At 39.4% G+C, this 15,062-nt stretch overlaps 2 protein-coding genes and 1 pseudogene across 3 annotated transcripts; all 3 read left to right on the top strand.

The window, feature by feature from the left end:
- The first annotated feature begins 1,706 nt into the window (after nt 1-1,706).
- Nucleotides 1,707-5,327, top strand: LOC129857516 (transmembrane protein 176A-like). 2 transcript variants are annotated; one of them, XM_055925841.1, is made up of 9 exons: nt 1,707-1,852; nt 2,498-2,551; nt 3,088-3,286; nt 3,394-3,507; nt 3,767-3,823; nt 4,018-4,242; nt 4,524-4,646; nt 4,802-4,904; nt 5,170-5,327. In XM_055925841.1, exons 3-8 carry the CDS (start codon nt 3,113-3,115, stop codon nt 4,865-4,867), a joined length of 759 nt encoding a protein of 252 aa, XP_055781816.1. In that variant the 5' UTR covers nt 1,707-1,852; nt 2,498-2,551; nt 3,088-3,112; the 3' UTR covers nt 4,868-4,904; nt 5,170-5,327. The 2 variants fall into 2 exon arrangements, with proteins under 2 accessions (XP_055781816.1, XP_055781815.1); XM_055925840.1 differs by having other exon boundaries at nt 4,802-5,327.
- A 3,053-nt stretch (nt 5,328-8,380) lies between these two features.
- LOC129856697 (1-phosphatidylinositol phosphodiesterase-like) lies at nt 8,381-11,055 on the top strand (annotated as a pseudogene).
- Nucleotides 11,056-11,200: 145 nt separating this feature from the next.
- Nucleotides 11,201-14,744, top strand: LOC129857514 (uncharacterized). The gene is made up of 8 exons (XM_055925838.1): nt 11,201-11,336; nt 12,532-12,730; nt 12,843-12,956; nt 13,194-13,250; nt 13,445-13,669; nt 13,952-14,074; nt 14,224-14,321; nt 14,587-14,744. Exons 2-7 carry the CDS (start codon nt 12,557-12,559, stop codon nt 14,287-14,289), a joined length of 759 nt encoding a protein of 252 aa, XP_055781813.1. The 5' UTR covers nt 11,201-11,336; nt 12,532-12,556; the 3' UTR covers nt 14,290-14,321; nt 14,587-14,744.
- The last annotated feature ends 318 nt before the right edge of the window (nt 14,745-15,062 follow it).

Below are 15,062 nucleotides of genomic sequence, written 5' to 3'. Positions count from 1 at the left end.
CTAAAACTGTTCTACCGCTTCTTAGTAGGAAAAATAATGCACTCACTACTGTAAGTCTTTGCGATATGACTAACATGTAAAACATCATAGACTTGCTTTCAATGGGAATGACAGTAACAAGTTACATATTGCAGCTTTAAGCGAAAAAGTACATTTTGTGTGCACTACATCCTCACGCATGGACTTTTATCCACAACAAGCATGGTTGGTGGAAACACCACTGGTGGGAAAATGTGTATATTTTTCTTTATGTGTATTTGAGAATATTCTTATGAAAATCTGTTGCCAATTGGCTGCAAACCTAGCTATAGACGTTATTAACGAGGCTCGTCTCACATTGGGGATCGCAGATCAAGGCTGAGAATGTACTATTTGATTTAAAAAAAAGTTTGCTTATCTTTCTCTGACACCAATGTCTTTTTAGACTGTGAGTTTATACACCATTCATAACCCTCAAACACCAATATTTCGATGACAAACAAATGATGAGTCAATCCTTTGTTGTATGATTTACTTTTAGAGGTTTTTGCCAAGGAAATGACCTCTTCTTCAATGACAAAGGAATCCTACTCCCAGAATCCTACAAGATTGGCTGGATGGAGGCCATTGATGACGACGAAATAATCTCTGATATCACCATACCTGGTAACCATGACATCATGGCTTTCCATGGAGGCCCAGTGGCAGAGTGTCAGGCCTGGGATTTGGGGGGATCAGCTGAGGGCCGGCATACGCTATCTGGATGTCAGGATATTCACCTTTGAAAACAAACTCTGTCATGCACTGGGTTGTCTACCAACATAAGTCGTTCTATGAGGTCCTAGACACGATCAGAGCATTTTTGCCCGAATTCAGAAGTGAGGCGGTTCTCATTAGAGTAAAGCCTGATTTGTTTGATAAAGAGAATGTTGAGGAGCTGGTTGGAAAAATGATTATTGATGATACAGATGTATGGGTGAAGTCTGACATGCCAACTATGGCTGAGGCAAGAGGAAAGATGATATTTGTACAGAAATCCAGCTTTAAGCTGGGCATTCCTCTCTTGGAAACAGACAGCAAGGGTGACTATGAAGTTACGCATATTGCAGACAAGGAGAACAAAATTGTGAAACACTTGACACAAGCTTCAGGTGATTGTGGTGGGGATTATATCGTTCTGAGCTACTCCAGTGGCACTGGCATTGGCACACTGTTGGGCATGTTTCTAACTCCCAAGAAGGTGGCTGAAAAGATTGACCCATGGCTCGATCAGTATCTGAGACAGTTCTCCAGTGACCACAGCAGTGCATGTTTCGGGGTGATTGCCATGGACTTTCCTGGTATCGACCTCATTCAAACAGTCATTAAGATCAATGATTGGTGAAGTGTTCACCCATGGAAGTCATAATTCTATTGCTTTCTGAAATGTTAGTTGACAGCATTAGATTAAGTCCAGCAACAATACATACTATACTTGATTGTGCTCATATTGAAAAGGAGCGAGAAAGAAGACTATGATCAAGTAAAGAATTTAGTGATTGTAACGTAGTATTGGCATGCGCTCTTAAACAACAATAAGGAAGAATTGGCACTACACGTCTTTATGGGGAGGATGGGGGGGGGGGGGGTTCCTCAGTATGGGCAGGAAATGACAGGAATCCATTATATGTTTATTTTTCAGTGAGGGAAGGGTTAACCTCTCAGGATCTCTTTAAAGTGAGGAGGAGGGCCTGTTGGGAACTAGCTGAGACTGGCTGAGCGCTCCCTACCAGTTACTTCCCTGTAAGGAAACCAAACTGCGCAACAAGCAGACTGGTCTGCCACCGTGATTGAACAGGACCTGTAGAGGTGTCCATCTGAATTGCAGGAACGGGTGAGCTTTTCTCTAAAATATATTTTGAATAATACGTTTTGAGTGAATTTAAATCTGTGTGTAGTTGTTTCATGCTCTCAAAAAGAAATGATGTAATTACAAAATAGTAAATAAATAGTTGATATTTAACAATTCACACTTCAAAGTTCAGCAGTTATAATCTATGCAAACATTTGTCGTGGTTTACATTCTTTTGTGAGTCAGGGGGAGGGATTTGAATGTTTTGGAACACCCAATGGTTGAGTTTGTTTTGCATGGCCTGGTGGGCAGAGTTTGCTTATTTTAAACCATTCCATTGGTCCTTAAGTGAAATCTCTACACACCCGGGGCACCGGGACATGCAAAACGAACTCCACCACTGACAGACGGATGTGTAACTCCTGGATAGTAATGTATTTTACAGTACTGTTTAATCTGGTTTACTGGGACATTATATGGTATGTGTACTTTCTGCTGCCAACTAAAAATAATTAAACACTATTTGTAAATACCTGTAGCCTATTTGGTACAAAATGGGTGGAGTGCTTTCTAATTCAAAATGGCTGCCATTGGTGTTTTTTTTCTACTGTATTATTGACTGTGTGTTTGTTTATTCCATGTGTAACTCTGTGTTGTTGTATGTGTATATCTCCTTTTCTTGGCCAGGTCGCAGTTGTAAATGAGAACTTGTTCTCAACTACCCTACCTGGTTAAATAAAGGTAAAATAAAATCACCCAGATGGGTGCTATACATTTGAAGTGGATGATGTGAGTTTCCCCTGTTTCAAGTAATTTCCCAGAAGAGGGGGTTTTATGTTGTGCACTTCCTGCTCCTGTGTAGCATAGGCTCTACACCCACTCATCACCACACTTTATGACATGCCCTATCTCCTATCATGTTTCAATGAGGCAAGAGATTACCGCAATGAAGGAAAGCAAAGCAACAAAATAATGGGTAGATTCACTTTAATGTTGTCCACATGGGATGGAACCTGTTAGTCACTATGGCCCAATACACACTCTAGCAGTGACAACAAGAGAGCCCTTATTTAGGTCATATTCAGAGTGCTGTACAATGCAATACATTCTCTAACGGAAGGATACTTGGTCCTTTAAAGAAAAAGTTGTATCCTGCAGATACAACACAGACTTTTTCAGATGTTATTGGAATGAATGTGCACCTTTTAACATCATGACAGTATAAGGCATACACACTTATTTTAACATTAAGGTGATTGTTCTGCCTTTTGTTTTAGAGCTGTGTAACCAAGAGTGGCCAGCATGTCAGTGACTGTGACCAAAGGTGGAGGGGTGACTGTATTTACTGTGAACTCTAAAGAAGGAAGCAGTTGGCCCCTGCTGTGTCAAATACTTGGGACCTTGTGCTACAGCCCATCATGCTCTGTGTCCCAGGGACTGAGGAGGCTCCAAGCAAGTTCCCAGTCAGCTCTGGGGGTGGGTGAACTAAATTAACACACCACAACATACATGTCTATCATCACTGAGTTGCATTTATCATCGGAAGTGAGAGAGATTTCTAAAATTATTATTTTCTTTCACAGACTATACAGATCATGGTGGGAGTTCTCAACATTGGCTTGGGAGCAATCCTTGTTAGCACGGATTATTCTAGCTCACTGCGATGGAATTGGGTTCCTTATTGGCTTGGTGGTGTGGTAAGCTTACTTTATTTTGTTATCGTTTATCATGTCATCATGTTTAGTATGGAAGCACGTGATTTCACTTGGAGTTATAACCACAGTAAACAAAACCAGGAATAATAAGTAACTGCCTACCCACACTTAGTCTTTTTAAAATAAAATAACAGGGTTAAAGTCAAATATCTGTTTTTTTCTTATGACATTTTTGTTATTTATAAGGACAAATAATGTGTTGATTGTAGGTTGTTCGTATTTATGTGTGCCTTCTCCTTAGTTTATAGCAGTTGGCATCATGTGTATATTGGCTGAGAAGTTCCCCAGTCCCTGCTTGGTGAGTTGTTCACTGATGCACATACCTTTAACTCTTTCCTGTCATTCCTTAGCCTCATTCCCTTCCTCCATTGAACAATCATTCAATCTGATCCAGCTGAATTATAATCATCAACTGAATATCTGAGATATCTAGACCTCTGTGGTTTACTCAGTTGAGTCAAACTGGTTTTATATTCCCTGATTGTGTTTTAGGTGGGCATCAGTGTGTTGATGAACCTGTCAGGTGCTGCTCTGGCCATTACTGGAATTGTGCTGTATGCTGTAGACCTGGCAAACTACAATTTCTGGTGGATTTGCAATGATGACAACTACAACTGGCGAGATGACTACTATGGCGGCCAGGTGACAAAACCACCCAGTGATCCGGAGAGGGATAGACTCTTGGCGAAATGCAAAGATGCCAAGCAGATTGCACAGGTGAATGCTTTTCAATGAAGTTTTTTAATGATATCCATCATGTGAGGAAGGTGTCCCTTGTCTGTTTTAAGTAAAATATATAAACATTTGATTAGAAGGATCAAACTGCTTAATTTAGCAACGAGCATGTGTCCTTAAAGAGAGATAGTGGGTACCATGTTTAAAGCACATTCTAATAGCTGGTATGCCAGTCTGTTTCTGTATTTTCCAGTGTTCACCAACAGCACTATCTTGCTAAACAATCCAATCAATATGTTCAAATGTGTTTGTTCTACCATTAGATGTTGATGAATGCCTTGGACATTGTGCTCATCGTCCTTGCAGTCCTTCAGCTTTGTGTCACCATAAGCTCTGCGGTGTTGGGTATCAAGGCTTTGTACAAGAATGGAAAGGAGGGAAAAGAGGTATGAACAGAGAACCCTTGAACAGAGCGAATACAACGGCCATACAAATGGAAGTAGAATACGGATATGTAGATACACACACACACACACACAACCAAGGTAATGTTTGTTGTGTCCTGCCAAGTAATGTGTAACTTTGTTCTGATATGTTGCAGAACATCCAGGACCTGGAGCAGTATAAGCCTCTGCTGGAGGAGGTCACCACTAACCCTGCAGCTTAAAGAGCACTGATCTGATCTGATCTACTTTATTGACCAGGTGTGGAAATTTGTCATGGATGATTAAAGAGTGATGCTGCTTCCACATGGAATACATAAATAAATAGAATGAAATGTATTCTACATAAATTGATCATCATACACCCCCCTCCACACCCACACATTTGTTGTTATACATGCAGTATGTAGTACATATAGTTAACTTCCTTAATTTACTGTAACGCCTACTGTGATTTTGCTTTATTTAAATGACAACTGACACTGATTGTATGTCTTCATGCTTTTTGTATTTGTCATTTTTCCAGAACTGAAAGGACAGTTATAAAGGGGACTATATCAAGTTAATCAATGAATTGACTGTTGTATATTCATTTTTTTTATGCATTTTGATAATTTCTTACTGTATCTTTTATTCTGTTGTCCCCCCCCCCTCAAAAAAAATAAACAAACTTTCTTAGCTCAACAGTTTTACTGTTTTGAAACTGTACTGTCAGGTGGCATTCATTCCCATACAAACATACACCATTGGTTGCTCATAGGTTTTCTTGGAGGTAAATATAGGTAACTGCCAAAATAAAGACAACACCAACATAAAGTGTTGCATTATCTACTAAGTTAATATATGCAATTGTTTTAAGATGGTCGTCATCAAATTGATAATTTAGCCACTTGAATTTGAGGACCCCTGTAGGTATATAAAAATATATATTTGATGAAACATTGAATTTGGCCTTTACTGCTATAATCCATAGAAACATTAACACATTTAATATTCGCAAAACAGACAGTCCAAAAATAAATCAATGTTTTGAAGTATTTGTCCTATACCCTGGCGTTATGCAGTTTCTCTGGACCCCCGCAAGGTTGGAGTGGGCCCCCCACTCCCTACAATTAACATAAAATGCATCAGCCAGAGAGCCACTTACAAAGTTTAGACTACCAACCACTGTCCATGGTGCTGAAATTGGGACATATCTATGCGGTTGCCTATCGGATCGATGATAGGCTTTCTGTGGTGCCAGGGCATGTAGCGTATAGCTTTGCTTTAGCAAATGGATACATGTTTATTGGTAGGCCTATTTGGTTGTCATTTTCTCATGTTAAGCTTAACATTTCACAAAGCTGTACACATTGCCGCAAGGCTGTCATGATTTAACATTCTGGCTGGTGGCAACAATGTAAATAAAGTTGGAAATTGAACCTTTTCACACATGAGTCTGAAACGGTCGCACCAGCATTAGTTGTTTTATACACGTGATGTCAGAATGCACTCACTGTTCCAAAATGTGATTATTACGCAACAGGGCAGTTAACCTGCACTGCCTATCTATAGGCTGTGTTTCAACTTATCAGTTTCAAATTATTTTCAAACAAGTTGTATTTTCCAACCGTTTAAATAGAGGTCTGTTAAGCCTCCTCATTAATTCACATTCAGTGTTGCGTACAATTTATGTTTGAGGCTTAACTGAGCCAGATAAACTTCTCTCTTCGAGGAGAGCCCACCGCACTTCACTCATGTTTGCACAAATCATGTATGCATATATTTGCTCAGTCTTGCAGGAATTGGAACATTTTCTTGCTGGTGCTAGCTTTGCCTAACTTGTTGTTTTCCTTACAAATAATAACTTTGGACATGTGTGAGTTCCTATCAAAGTAAGTTCCTTATTCTCTGTATATCGTGTTGTCGTTTCTACTGTAGGCGCATACTGCATGTACATTTGAAGTCGGAATTTTATATACACTTATGTTGTAGTCATTAAAACTCGTTTTTCAACCACTCCACAAATGTCTTGTTAACAAACTATAGCTTTGGCAAGTCGGTTAGGACATCTACTTTGTGCATGACACAAGTAATTTTTCCAACAATTGTTTACAGACAGATTATTTCTCTTATAAATCACTGTATCACAATTCCAGTGGGTCAGAAGTTTACATAAACTAAGCTGACTGTGCCTTTAAAACTTTTTAGGGATAGGGGGCAGTATTTTCACTTTTGGATGAATTGCGTGCCCATAGTGAACTGCCTCCTACTCTGTTCCAAATGCTAATATATGCATATTATTATTACTATTGGATAGAAAAGACTCGGACGTTTCTAAAACTGTTTGAATTATGTCTGTGAGTATAACAGAACTTATTTGGCAGCACACTTTCTGACCAGGAAGTGGAAAGTCTGAAAATTATGCTCTGTTCAAGGGCCTGCCTATAAATGGGCATGATACGTATGAGTATACATGCACGTCATACACCTTCCCCTAGATGTCAAGAGGAAGTGAGAGAAGAAATTAAGTGTTTATCTTGGTCTGAGGTGGAATATATCCTCTTGGCACGACGAGTCATCCATTTCCTGTTTTCTGGAAAGCGCGCAGATGGACCTGGAATTGCCTTCTGAAAAGCCGTCGTTATAGGCGACTACTATCTCCGGCTTTGATTTTATTTGATACATGTCACAATATCATCGTAAAGTATGTTTTTTTCAATATAGTTTTATTAGATTTTTGAAATTTATTCGGGACGTTAGGCGTGTTGCGTTGTGTGCCTTTGTTCAGAAAGGAGAGCTTCGCGCCACTTGGCCAGTGTGCTTGCTAATTCAAGAGGGAAAAACGATGTTCTAAATCCAAACAACGACTGTTCTGGACAAAGGACCCCTTGTCCAACATTCTGATGGAAGATGACCAAAAGTAAGAAACATTTTATGATGCTATTTCATATATACATATATTTTTGCGCCCAGGTTTTGGCCACTCTCTCGCTATAACATAAGCCTTATGTCGTAATGAAGATATTTTTAGAATTCTAACACTGCGATTGCATTAAGAACTAATGGATCTATCATTTCCTATACAACATGTATTTTTTTGTAATGTTTATGAATAGCTATTTGGTCAGAATAGGTGAGAGTCTATAGGAAATATCCGCACATTCTGGGAAAAGGAAGCGACGTTAGCATAATGGATAACCACTGATTTCAGCTCTAAATATGCACATTTTCGAACAAAACATAAGTGTATGTATAACCTGATGTTATAGGACTGTCATCTGAGGAAGGTTTATGAAGGTTAGTGAAAATGTATATCTTTTGCTGGTTTATTCGCTAACGCTAACGTGCCTATTGCTATCGCTAACGTGCCTTGATGAATGAATGCGGTTGTGTGGTAGGCTATTGTAGTAAGCTAATATAATGCTATATTGTGTTTTCGCTGTAAAACACTTAAAAAATCTGAAATATTGGCTGGATTCACAAGATGCTTGTCTTTCATTTGCTGTACACGATGCATTTTTCAGAAATGTTTTATGATGAGTATTTAGGTATTCCACGTTGGTCTCTATAATTACTCTGGCTGCTTCGGTGCTATTTTTGACGGTAGCTGTGATGGTAGCTGCAATGTAAAACTGATTTATACCTCAAATATGCACATTTTTCGAACAAAACATATATTTATTGTGTAACATGTTATAAGACTGTCATCTGATGAAGTTGTTTCTTGGTTAGTTTGGTTGGTTCTTGGTTAGTTAGGTTGGCTTTGTGCATGCTACCTGTGCTGTGAAAAATGTCTGTCCTTCGTATTTGGTGGTGAGCTAACATAAATATACGTGCTGTTTTCGCTGTAAAACATTGAAAAAATCGGACATGTTGACTGGATTCACAAGATGTGTATCTTTCAGTTGCTGTATTGGACTTGTTAATGTGTGAAAGTTAAACATTTCTAAAAAATATTTTTTGAATTTCGCGCTCTGCCTTTTCAGTGGAATGTGGGAGGAGTTCCGCTAGCGGAACGCCTGGGCCAGACAGGTTAACCTTTCTCAAAGAAAAAGAAAAACAGTAGGTAAACACTACGAGGCCACACCTATCCTTTATCAGTATGCTATAATTCTGTTGCCAATCTGCAGAGGTCAAAACACCAGCACCTGTGTGAAACTCCTTAGTCCAGAGCAGTATGTGAGTATCCCAGTCTTTAGCCAGGTGAAACATTTCAGTATTTCAGTCTTGGTATAGGAAAGCCATCTAGAAAAGGTAGGCTATATAGAAAATCAGGAGTATGATTTTTGGATTTGCATTATATTATTCATGTTTTTTGGCAGGTTGTTGAATGTTTTCCTCCTTTAACGTGACCATGAGGACCACTGAGAAAGCTTTGTTTTGCCACCTCTACATGTTACTGCTTTTTGTGTAAGTATGGCTACAGGTATTTAAAATAAGTCCCCATTAATTCCAGAATGTATATTGTAGGGGTTTACATTGTCCACTCTGAATCAAACCTAACATTTCTTCTTTTAGTTTAAACTTAATGGAAGTAGTAAAAAAGTTTATGAAAAGTGAGCAAAATGCTGTGAGTCAATTGATGTTTTTGTGGTATACCATACATATGGTGTAAACTGGGAGTCGGGAAACAAGTTCAGGGAGTGTATTTAATAAATAAATATGGAACAAAACAAGAAACAGGAGTGGCGTACCGACATGAAACATTGACGCCTGCGATTGAACTAAAGGGAGTGATATGTAAGGTAATCAGGCAGGTGATTGAGTCCAGGTGAGTCTGATGACAGGTGTGCTTAATAATGAGCAGCCTGACGACCCTGAACGCCAGAGAGGGAGTGTACGTGACATATGGCTTTGGTGCAAGTTGTAATTCACAGGGATACACAGATATTTAAGAAAAAGTAAGCATAGTCTGGACTGATTGTTTAAAAAAATATATATTAATATATTTTTTTATCATGGTTTCTTTATTTGGCTTTTCAATATTTTACAAACACTACCACCCTCAATCCCATGCTCCGTTGACTGATTATATTCTCCCATCTGTGTATGAAAAAGCATGGTACCTAAGTAAAGCCTCTCTTCAACCTTTCAGTCTCTATTATCTAGCTGATGACCTTTGATAAATGGTATGACATTAGTTGCAGAACAAGTTGATTTTGGTAAAGTGAGTACACTGGTCAGGAAAGTGCAAGGTGACACATCTTTTTTTTACTGTGAGCTTATACACCATTCAAAACCCTCAAACACCAATATTTCAATGACAAACAAATGATGAGTCAATCCTTTGTTGTATGATTTACTTTTAGAGGTTTTTGCCAAGGAAATGACCTCTTCTTCAATGACAAAGGACTCCTACTCCCAGAATCCTACAAGATTGGCTGGATGGAGGCCATTGATGACGACAAATTAATCTCTGACATCACCATACCTGGTACCCATTACACCATGGCTCTCTATGGAGGCCCAGCGGCAGAGTGTCAGGCCTGGGAGTTGGGGGATCAGCTGAGGGCCGGCATACGCTATCTGGATGTCAGGATATTCGCCTTTGAAAACAAACTGTCATGCACGGGGTTGTCTACCAACACAAGTCGTTCTATGAGGTCCTTGACACGATCAGAGCATTTTTGTCCGAATTCAGAAGTGAGGCGGTTCTCATTAGAGTAAAGCCTGATTTGTTTGATAAAGAGAATGTTGAGGAGCTGGTTGGAAAAATGATTATTGATGATACAGATGTATGGGTGAAGTCTGACATGCCAACTATGGCTGAGGCAAGAGGAAAGATGATATTTGTACAGAAATCCAGCTTTAAGCTGGGCATTCCTCTCTTGGAAACAGACAGCAAGGGTGACTATGAAGTTACGCATATTGCAGACAAGGAGAACAAAATTGTGAAACACTTGACACAAGCTTCAGGTGATTGTGGTGGGGATTATATCGTTCTGAGCTACTCCAGTGGCACTGGCATTGGCACACTGTTGGGCATGTTTCTAACTCCCAAGAAGGTGGCTGAAAAGATTGACCCATGGCTCGATCAGTATCTGAGACAGTTCTCCAGTGACCACAGCAGTGCATGTTTCGGGGTGATTGCCATGGACTTTCCTGGTATCGACCTCATTCAAACAGTCATTAAGATCAATGGTTGGTGAAGTGTTCACCCATGGAAGTCATAATTATATTGCTTTCTGAAATGTTAGTTGACAGCATTAGATTAAGTCCAGCAACAATACATACTATACTTGATTGTGCTCATATTGAAAAGGAGTGAGATAGAGGACTATGATCAAGTAAAGAATTTTGTGATTGTAACATAGTATTGGCATGCGCTCTTAAACAACAATAATGAAGACTTGGCACTACACGTCTTTGTACTTTGCCCCTGCTTGCTCTATTAAAAACAAAGAAAATCATTAAAATGGCAAAGAACAACTATGGAGTCCTTGCTTTGTGTGTGTGTGGTGGGGGGGTTCTTCAGTATGGCAGGAAATGACAAGAATCCATTATATGTTTATTATTCAGTGAGGGAAGGGTTAACCTCTCAGGATCTCTTTAAAGTGAGGAGGAGGGCCTGTTGGGAACTAGCTGAGACTGGCTGAGCGCTCCCTACCAGCTACTTCCCTGTAAGGAAACCAAACTGCGCAACAAGCAGACTGGTGTGCCACTGTGATTTAACAGGACCTGTAGAGGTGTCCATTTCAATTGCAGGAACGGGTGAGCTTTTCTCTAAAATACATGTTGAATAATACGTTTTGAGTGAATTTAAATCTTAAATCTGTGTGTAGTAGTTTCATGCTCTCAAAATGAAATGATGTAATTACAAAATAGTAAATAAATAGATTATATTAAACAATTCACACTGCAAAGTTCAGCAGTTATAATCTATGCAAACATTTGTTAGGGTTTACATTCGTGAGTCAGGGGATGGATTTGATTGGAGAACACCCAATGGTTGAGTTTGTTTTGCATGGCCTGGTGCTCCTGGTGGGCGGAGTTTGCGTATTTTAGACCATTCCATTGGTCTTTAAGTGAAATCTCTACACACCCGGGGCACCGGGACATGCCAAACGAACTCCACCACTGACACACGGATGTGTAACTTCTGGATAGTACTGTATTTTACAGTACTGTTTAATCTGGTTTACTGGGACAGTATATGGTATGTGTACTTTCTGCTGCTAACTAAAAATAAACACTATTTGTAAATACCTGTAGCCTACTGGTACAAAATGGGTGGAGTTCTTTCTAATTCAAAATGGCTGCCATTGATGGCATCGCCCAGGTGGGTGCTATACATTGTAAGTGGATGAGTGAGTTTCCCCCATATCTAAGTAAACAATCAGTGGCATAAATGCTTTATGGTGAAGTGATGCAGAATTGTTGTGCTGTACTGATTTGCTTGAATTCATAAGTTAATTGAGCAACATGGTAATACATTTGCTGTTTCAAGTCATTTCCCAGAAGGGGGGAGTTATGTTGTGCACTTCCTGCTCATGTTTAGCAGAGGCTCTATATCCACTCATCACCACACTTTATGACATGCCCTATCATCTTTCAATGAGGCAAGAGATTACCGCAATGAAGGAAAGCAAAGCAACAAAATAATGGGTAGATTCACTTTAATGTTGTCCACGTGGGATGGAACCTGTTAGTCACTATGACCCAATACACACTGTAGCAGTGACAGTAAGAGAGCCCTTATTTAGGTCATATTCAGAGTGCTGTACAATGCAATAAATTCTCTAACGGAAGGATAGTTGGTCCTTTAAAGAAAAAGTTGTATCCTGCAGATACAACACAGACTTTTTCAGATGTTATTGGAATGAATGTGCACCTTTTAACATAATGACAGTATAAGGCATACACACTTATTTTAACATTAAGGTGATTGTTCTACCTTTTGTTTTAGAGCTGTGTAACCAAGAGTGGCCAGCATGTCAGTGACTGTGACCAAAGGTGGAGGGGTGACTGTATTTACTGTGAACTCTAAAGAAGGAAGCAGTTGGCCCCTGCTGTGTCAAATACTTGGGACCTTGTGCTACAGCCCATCATGCTTTGTGTCCCAGGCACTGAGGAGGCTCCAAACAAGTTCCCAGACAGCTCTGGGGGTGGGTGAACTAAAATAACACACATCACAACATACATGTCTATCATCACTGGGTGTCATTTGTCATCGGAAGTGAGAGAGAGTTTTCTAAAATGTATTATTTTCTTTCACAGACTATACAGATCATGGTGGGAGTTCTCAACATTGGTTTGGGAGCAATCCTTGTTAGCACGGATTATTCTAGCTCACTGCGATGGATTGGGGTTCCTTATTGGCTTGGTGGTGTGGTAAGCTTACTTTATGTTATCGTTTACCATGTCATCATGTTTAGTATGGAAGCACGTGATTTCACTTGGAGTTATAACCACAGTAAACAAAACCAGGAAACATAAGTAGCGGCCTACCCACACTTAGTCTTAAAAAAAAAAAAAGCAGGGTTAAAGTCGAATGTTTTTGTTATTTATTAGGACAAATAATGTGTAGGTTGTTCGTATTTGATTTTGATATGTGTGCCTTCTACTTAGTTTATAGCAGTTGGCATCATGTGTATCTTGGCTGAGAAGTTCCCCAGTCCCTGCTTGGTGAGTTGTTCACTGATGCACATACCTTTAACTCTTTCCTGTCATTCCTTAGCCTCATTCCCTTCCTCCATTGAACAATCATTCAATCTGATCCAGCTGAATTATAATCATCAACTGAATATCTGAGATATCTAGACCTCTGTGGTTTACTCAGTTGAGTCAAACTGGTTTTATATTCCCTGATTGTGTTTTAGGTGGGCATCAGTGTGTTGATGAACCTGTCAGGTGCTGCTCTGGCCATTACTGGAATTGTGCTGTATGCTATAGACCTGGCACACTACAAATTCTGGTGGATTTGCAATGATGACAACTACAACTGGCGAGATGACTACTATGGCGGCCAGGTGACAAAACCACCCAGTGATCCGGAGAGGGATAGACTCTTGACGAAATGCAAAGATGCCAAGCAGATTGCGCAGGTGAATGCTTTTGAATGAAGTTTTTTAATGATATCCATCATGTGAGGAAGGTGTCCCTTGTCTGTTCTAAGTCAAATATATGAACATTTGATTAGAAGGATCAAACTGCTTTAGCAACGAGCATGTGTCCTTAAAGAGAGATAGTGGGTACCATGTTTAAAGCACATTCTAATAGCTGGTATGCCAGTCTGTTTCTGTATTTTCCAGTGTTCACCAACAGCCCTCTTGCTTAAGAATCCGGTCAATATGTTCAAATCCTCCATGTGTTTGTTCTACCATTAGATGTTGATGAATGCCTTGGACATCGTGCTCATCGTCCTTGCAGTCCTTCAGCTTTGTGTCACCATAAGCTCTGCGTTGTTGGGTATCAAGGCTTTGTACAAGAATGGAAAGGAGGGAAAAGAGGTATGAACAGAGAACCCTTGAACAGAGCGAATACAACGGCCATACAAATGGAAGTAGAATACGGATATGTAGATACACACACACACAACCAAGGTAATGTTTGTTGTGTCCTGCCAAGTAATGTGTAACTTTGCTCTGATATGTTGCAGAACATCCGGGACCTGGAGCAGTATAAGCCTCTGCTGGAGGAGGTCACGACTAACCCTGCAGCTTAAAGAGCACTGATCTGATCTACTTTATTGACCAGGTGGGGAAATTTGTCATGCATGATCAAAGAGTGATGCTGCTTCCACATGGAATACATAAATAAATAGAATGAAATGTATTCTACATAAATTGATCATCATACACCCCCCTCCACACCCACACATTTGTTGTTATACATACAGTATGTAGTACATATAGTTAACTTCCTTAATTTACTGTAACGCCTACTGTGATTTTGCTTTATTTAAATGACAACTGACACTGATTGTATGTCTTCATGCTTTTTGTATTTGTCATTTTTCCAGAACTGAAAGGACAGTTATAAAGGGGACTATATCAAGTTAATCAATGAATTGACTGTTGTATATTCATTTTTTTTCTGCATTTTGATAATTTCTTACTGTATCTTTTATTCTGTTGTCCCCCCCCCCTCAAAAAAAATAAACAAACTTTCTTAGCTCAACAGTTTTACTGTTTTGAAACTGTACTGTCAGGTGGCATTCATTCCCATACAAACATACACCATTGGTTGCTCATAGGTTTTCTTGGAGGTAAATATAGGTAACTGCCAAAATAAAGACAACACCAACATAAAGTGTTGCATTATCTACTAAGTTAATATATGCAATTGTTTTAAGATGGTCGTCATCAAATTGATAATTTAGCCACTTGAATTTGAGGACCCCTGTAGGTATATAAAAAATATATATTTGATGAAACATTGAATTTGGCCTTTACTGCTATAATCCATAGAAACATTAACACATTTAATATTCGCAAA

The sequence above is a fragment of the Salvelinus fontinalis genome, chromosome 6, assembly GCF_029448725.1.
Source record: "Salvelinus fontinalis isolate EN_2023a chromosome 6, ASM2944872v1, whole genome shotgun sequence".
NCBI classification, from domain to species: Eukaryota; Metazoa; Chordata; class Actinopteri; order Salmoniformes; family Salmonidae; genus Salvelinus; species Salvelinus fontinalis.
The sequence above is the reverse complement of the archived record's forward strand: the minus strand, read 5'-3'. Positions and strand labels throughout refer to the sequence as shown.

Coding starts and splice junctions, on each gene's coding strand:
- LOC129857514 (XM_055925838.1), top strand. CDS start 12,557: ATGTCAGTGACTGTGACCAAAGGTGGAGGGGTGACTGTATTTACTGTG. Junction 12,731..12,842: donor GTTCCCAGACAGCTCTGGGG/GTGGGTGAACTA, acceptor TTTCTTTCACAG/ACTATACAGATCATGGTGGG. Junction 13,670..13,951: donor ATGCCAAGCAGATTGCGCAG/GTGAATGCTTTT, acceptor TTCTACCATTAG/ATGTTGATGAATGCCTTGGA.
- LOC129857516 (XM_055925841.1), top strand. CDS start 3,113: ATGTCAGTGACTGTGACCAAAGGTGGAGGGGTGACTGTATTTACTGTG. Junction 3,287..3,393: donor GTTCCCAGTCAGCTCTGGGG/GTGGGTGAACTA, acceptor TTTCTTTCACAG/ACTATACAGATCATGGTGGG. Junction 3,824..4,017: donor AGTTCCCCAGTCCCTGCTTG/GTGAGTTGTTCA, acceptor ATTGTGTTTTAG/GTGGGCATCAGTGTGTTGAT.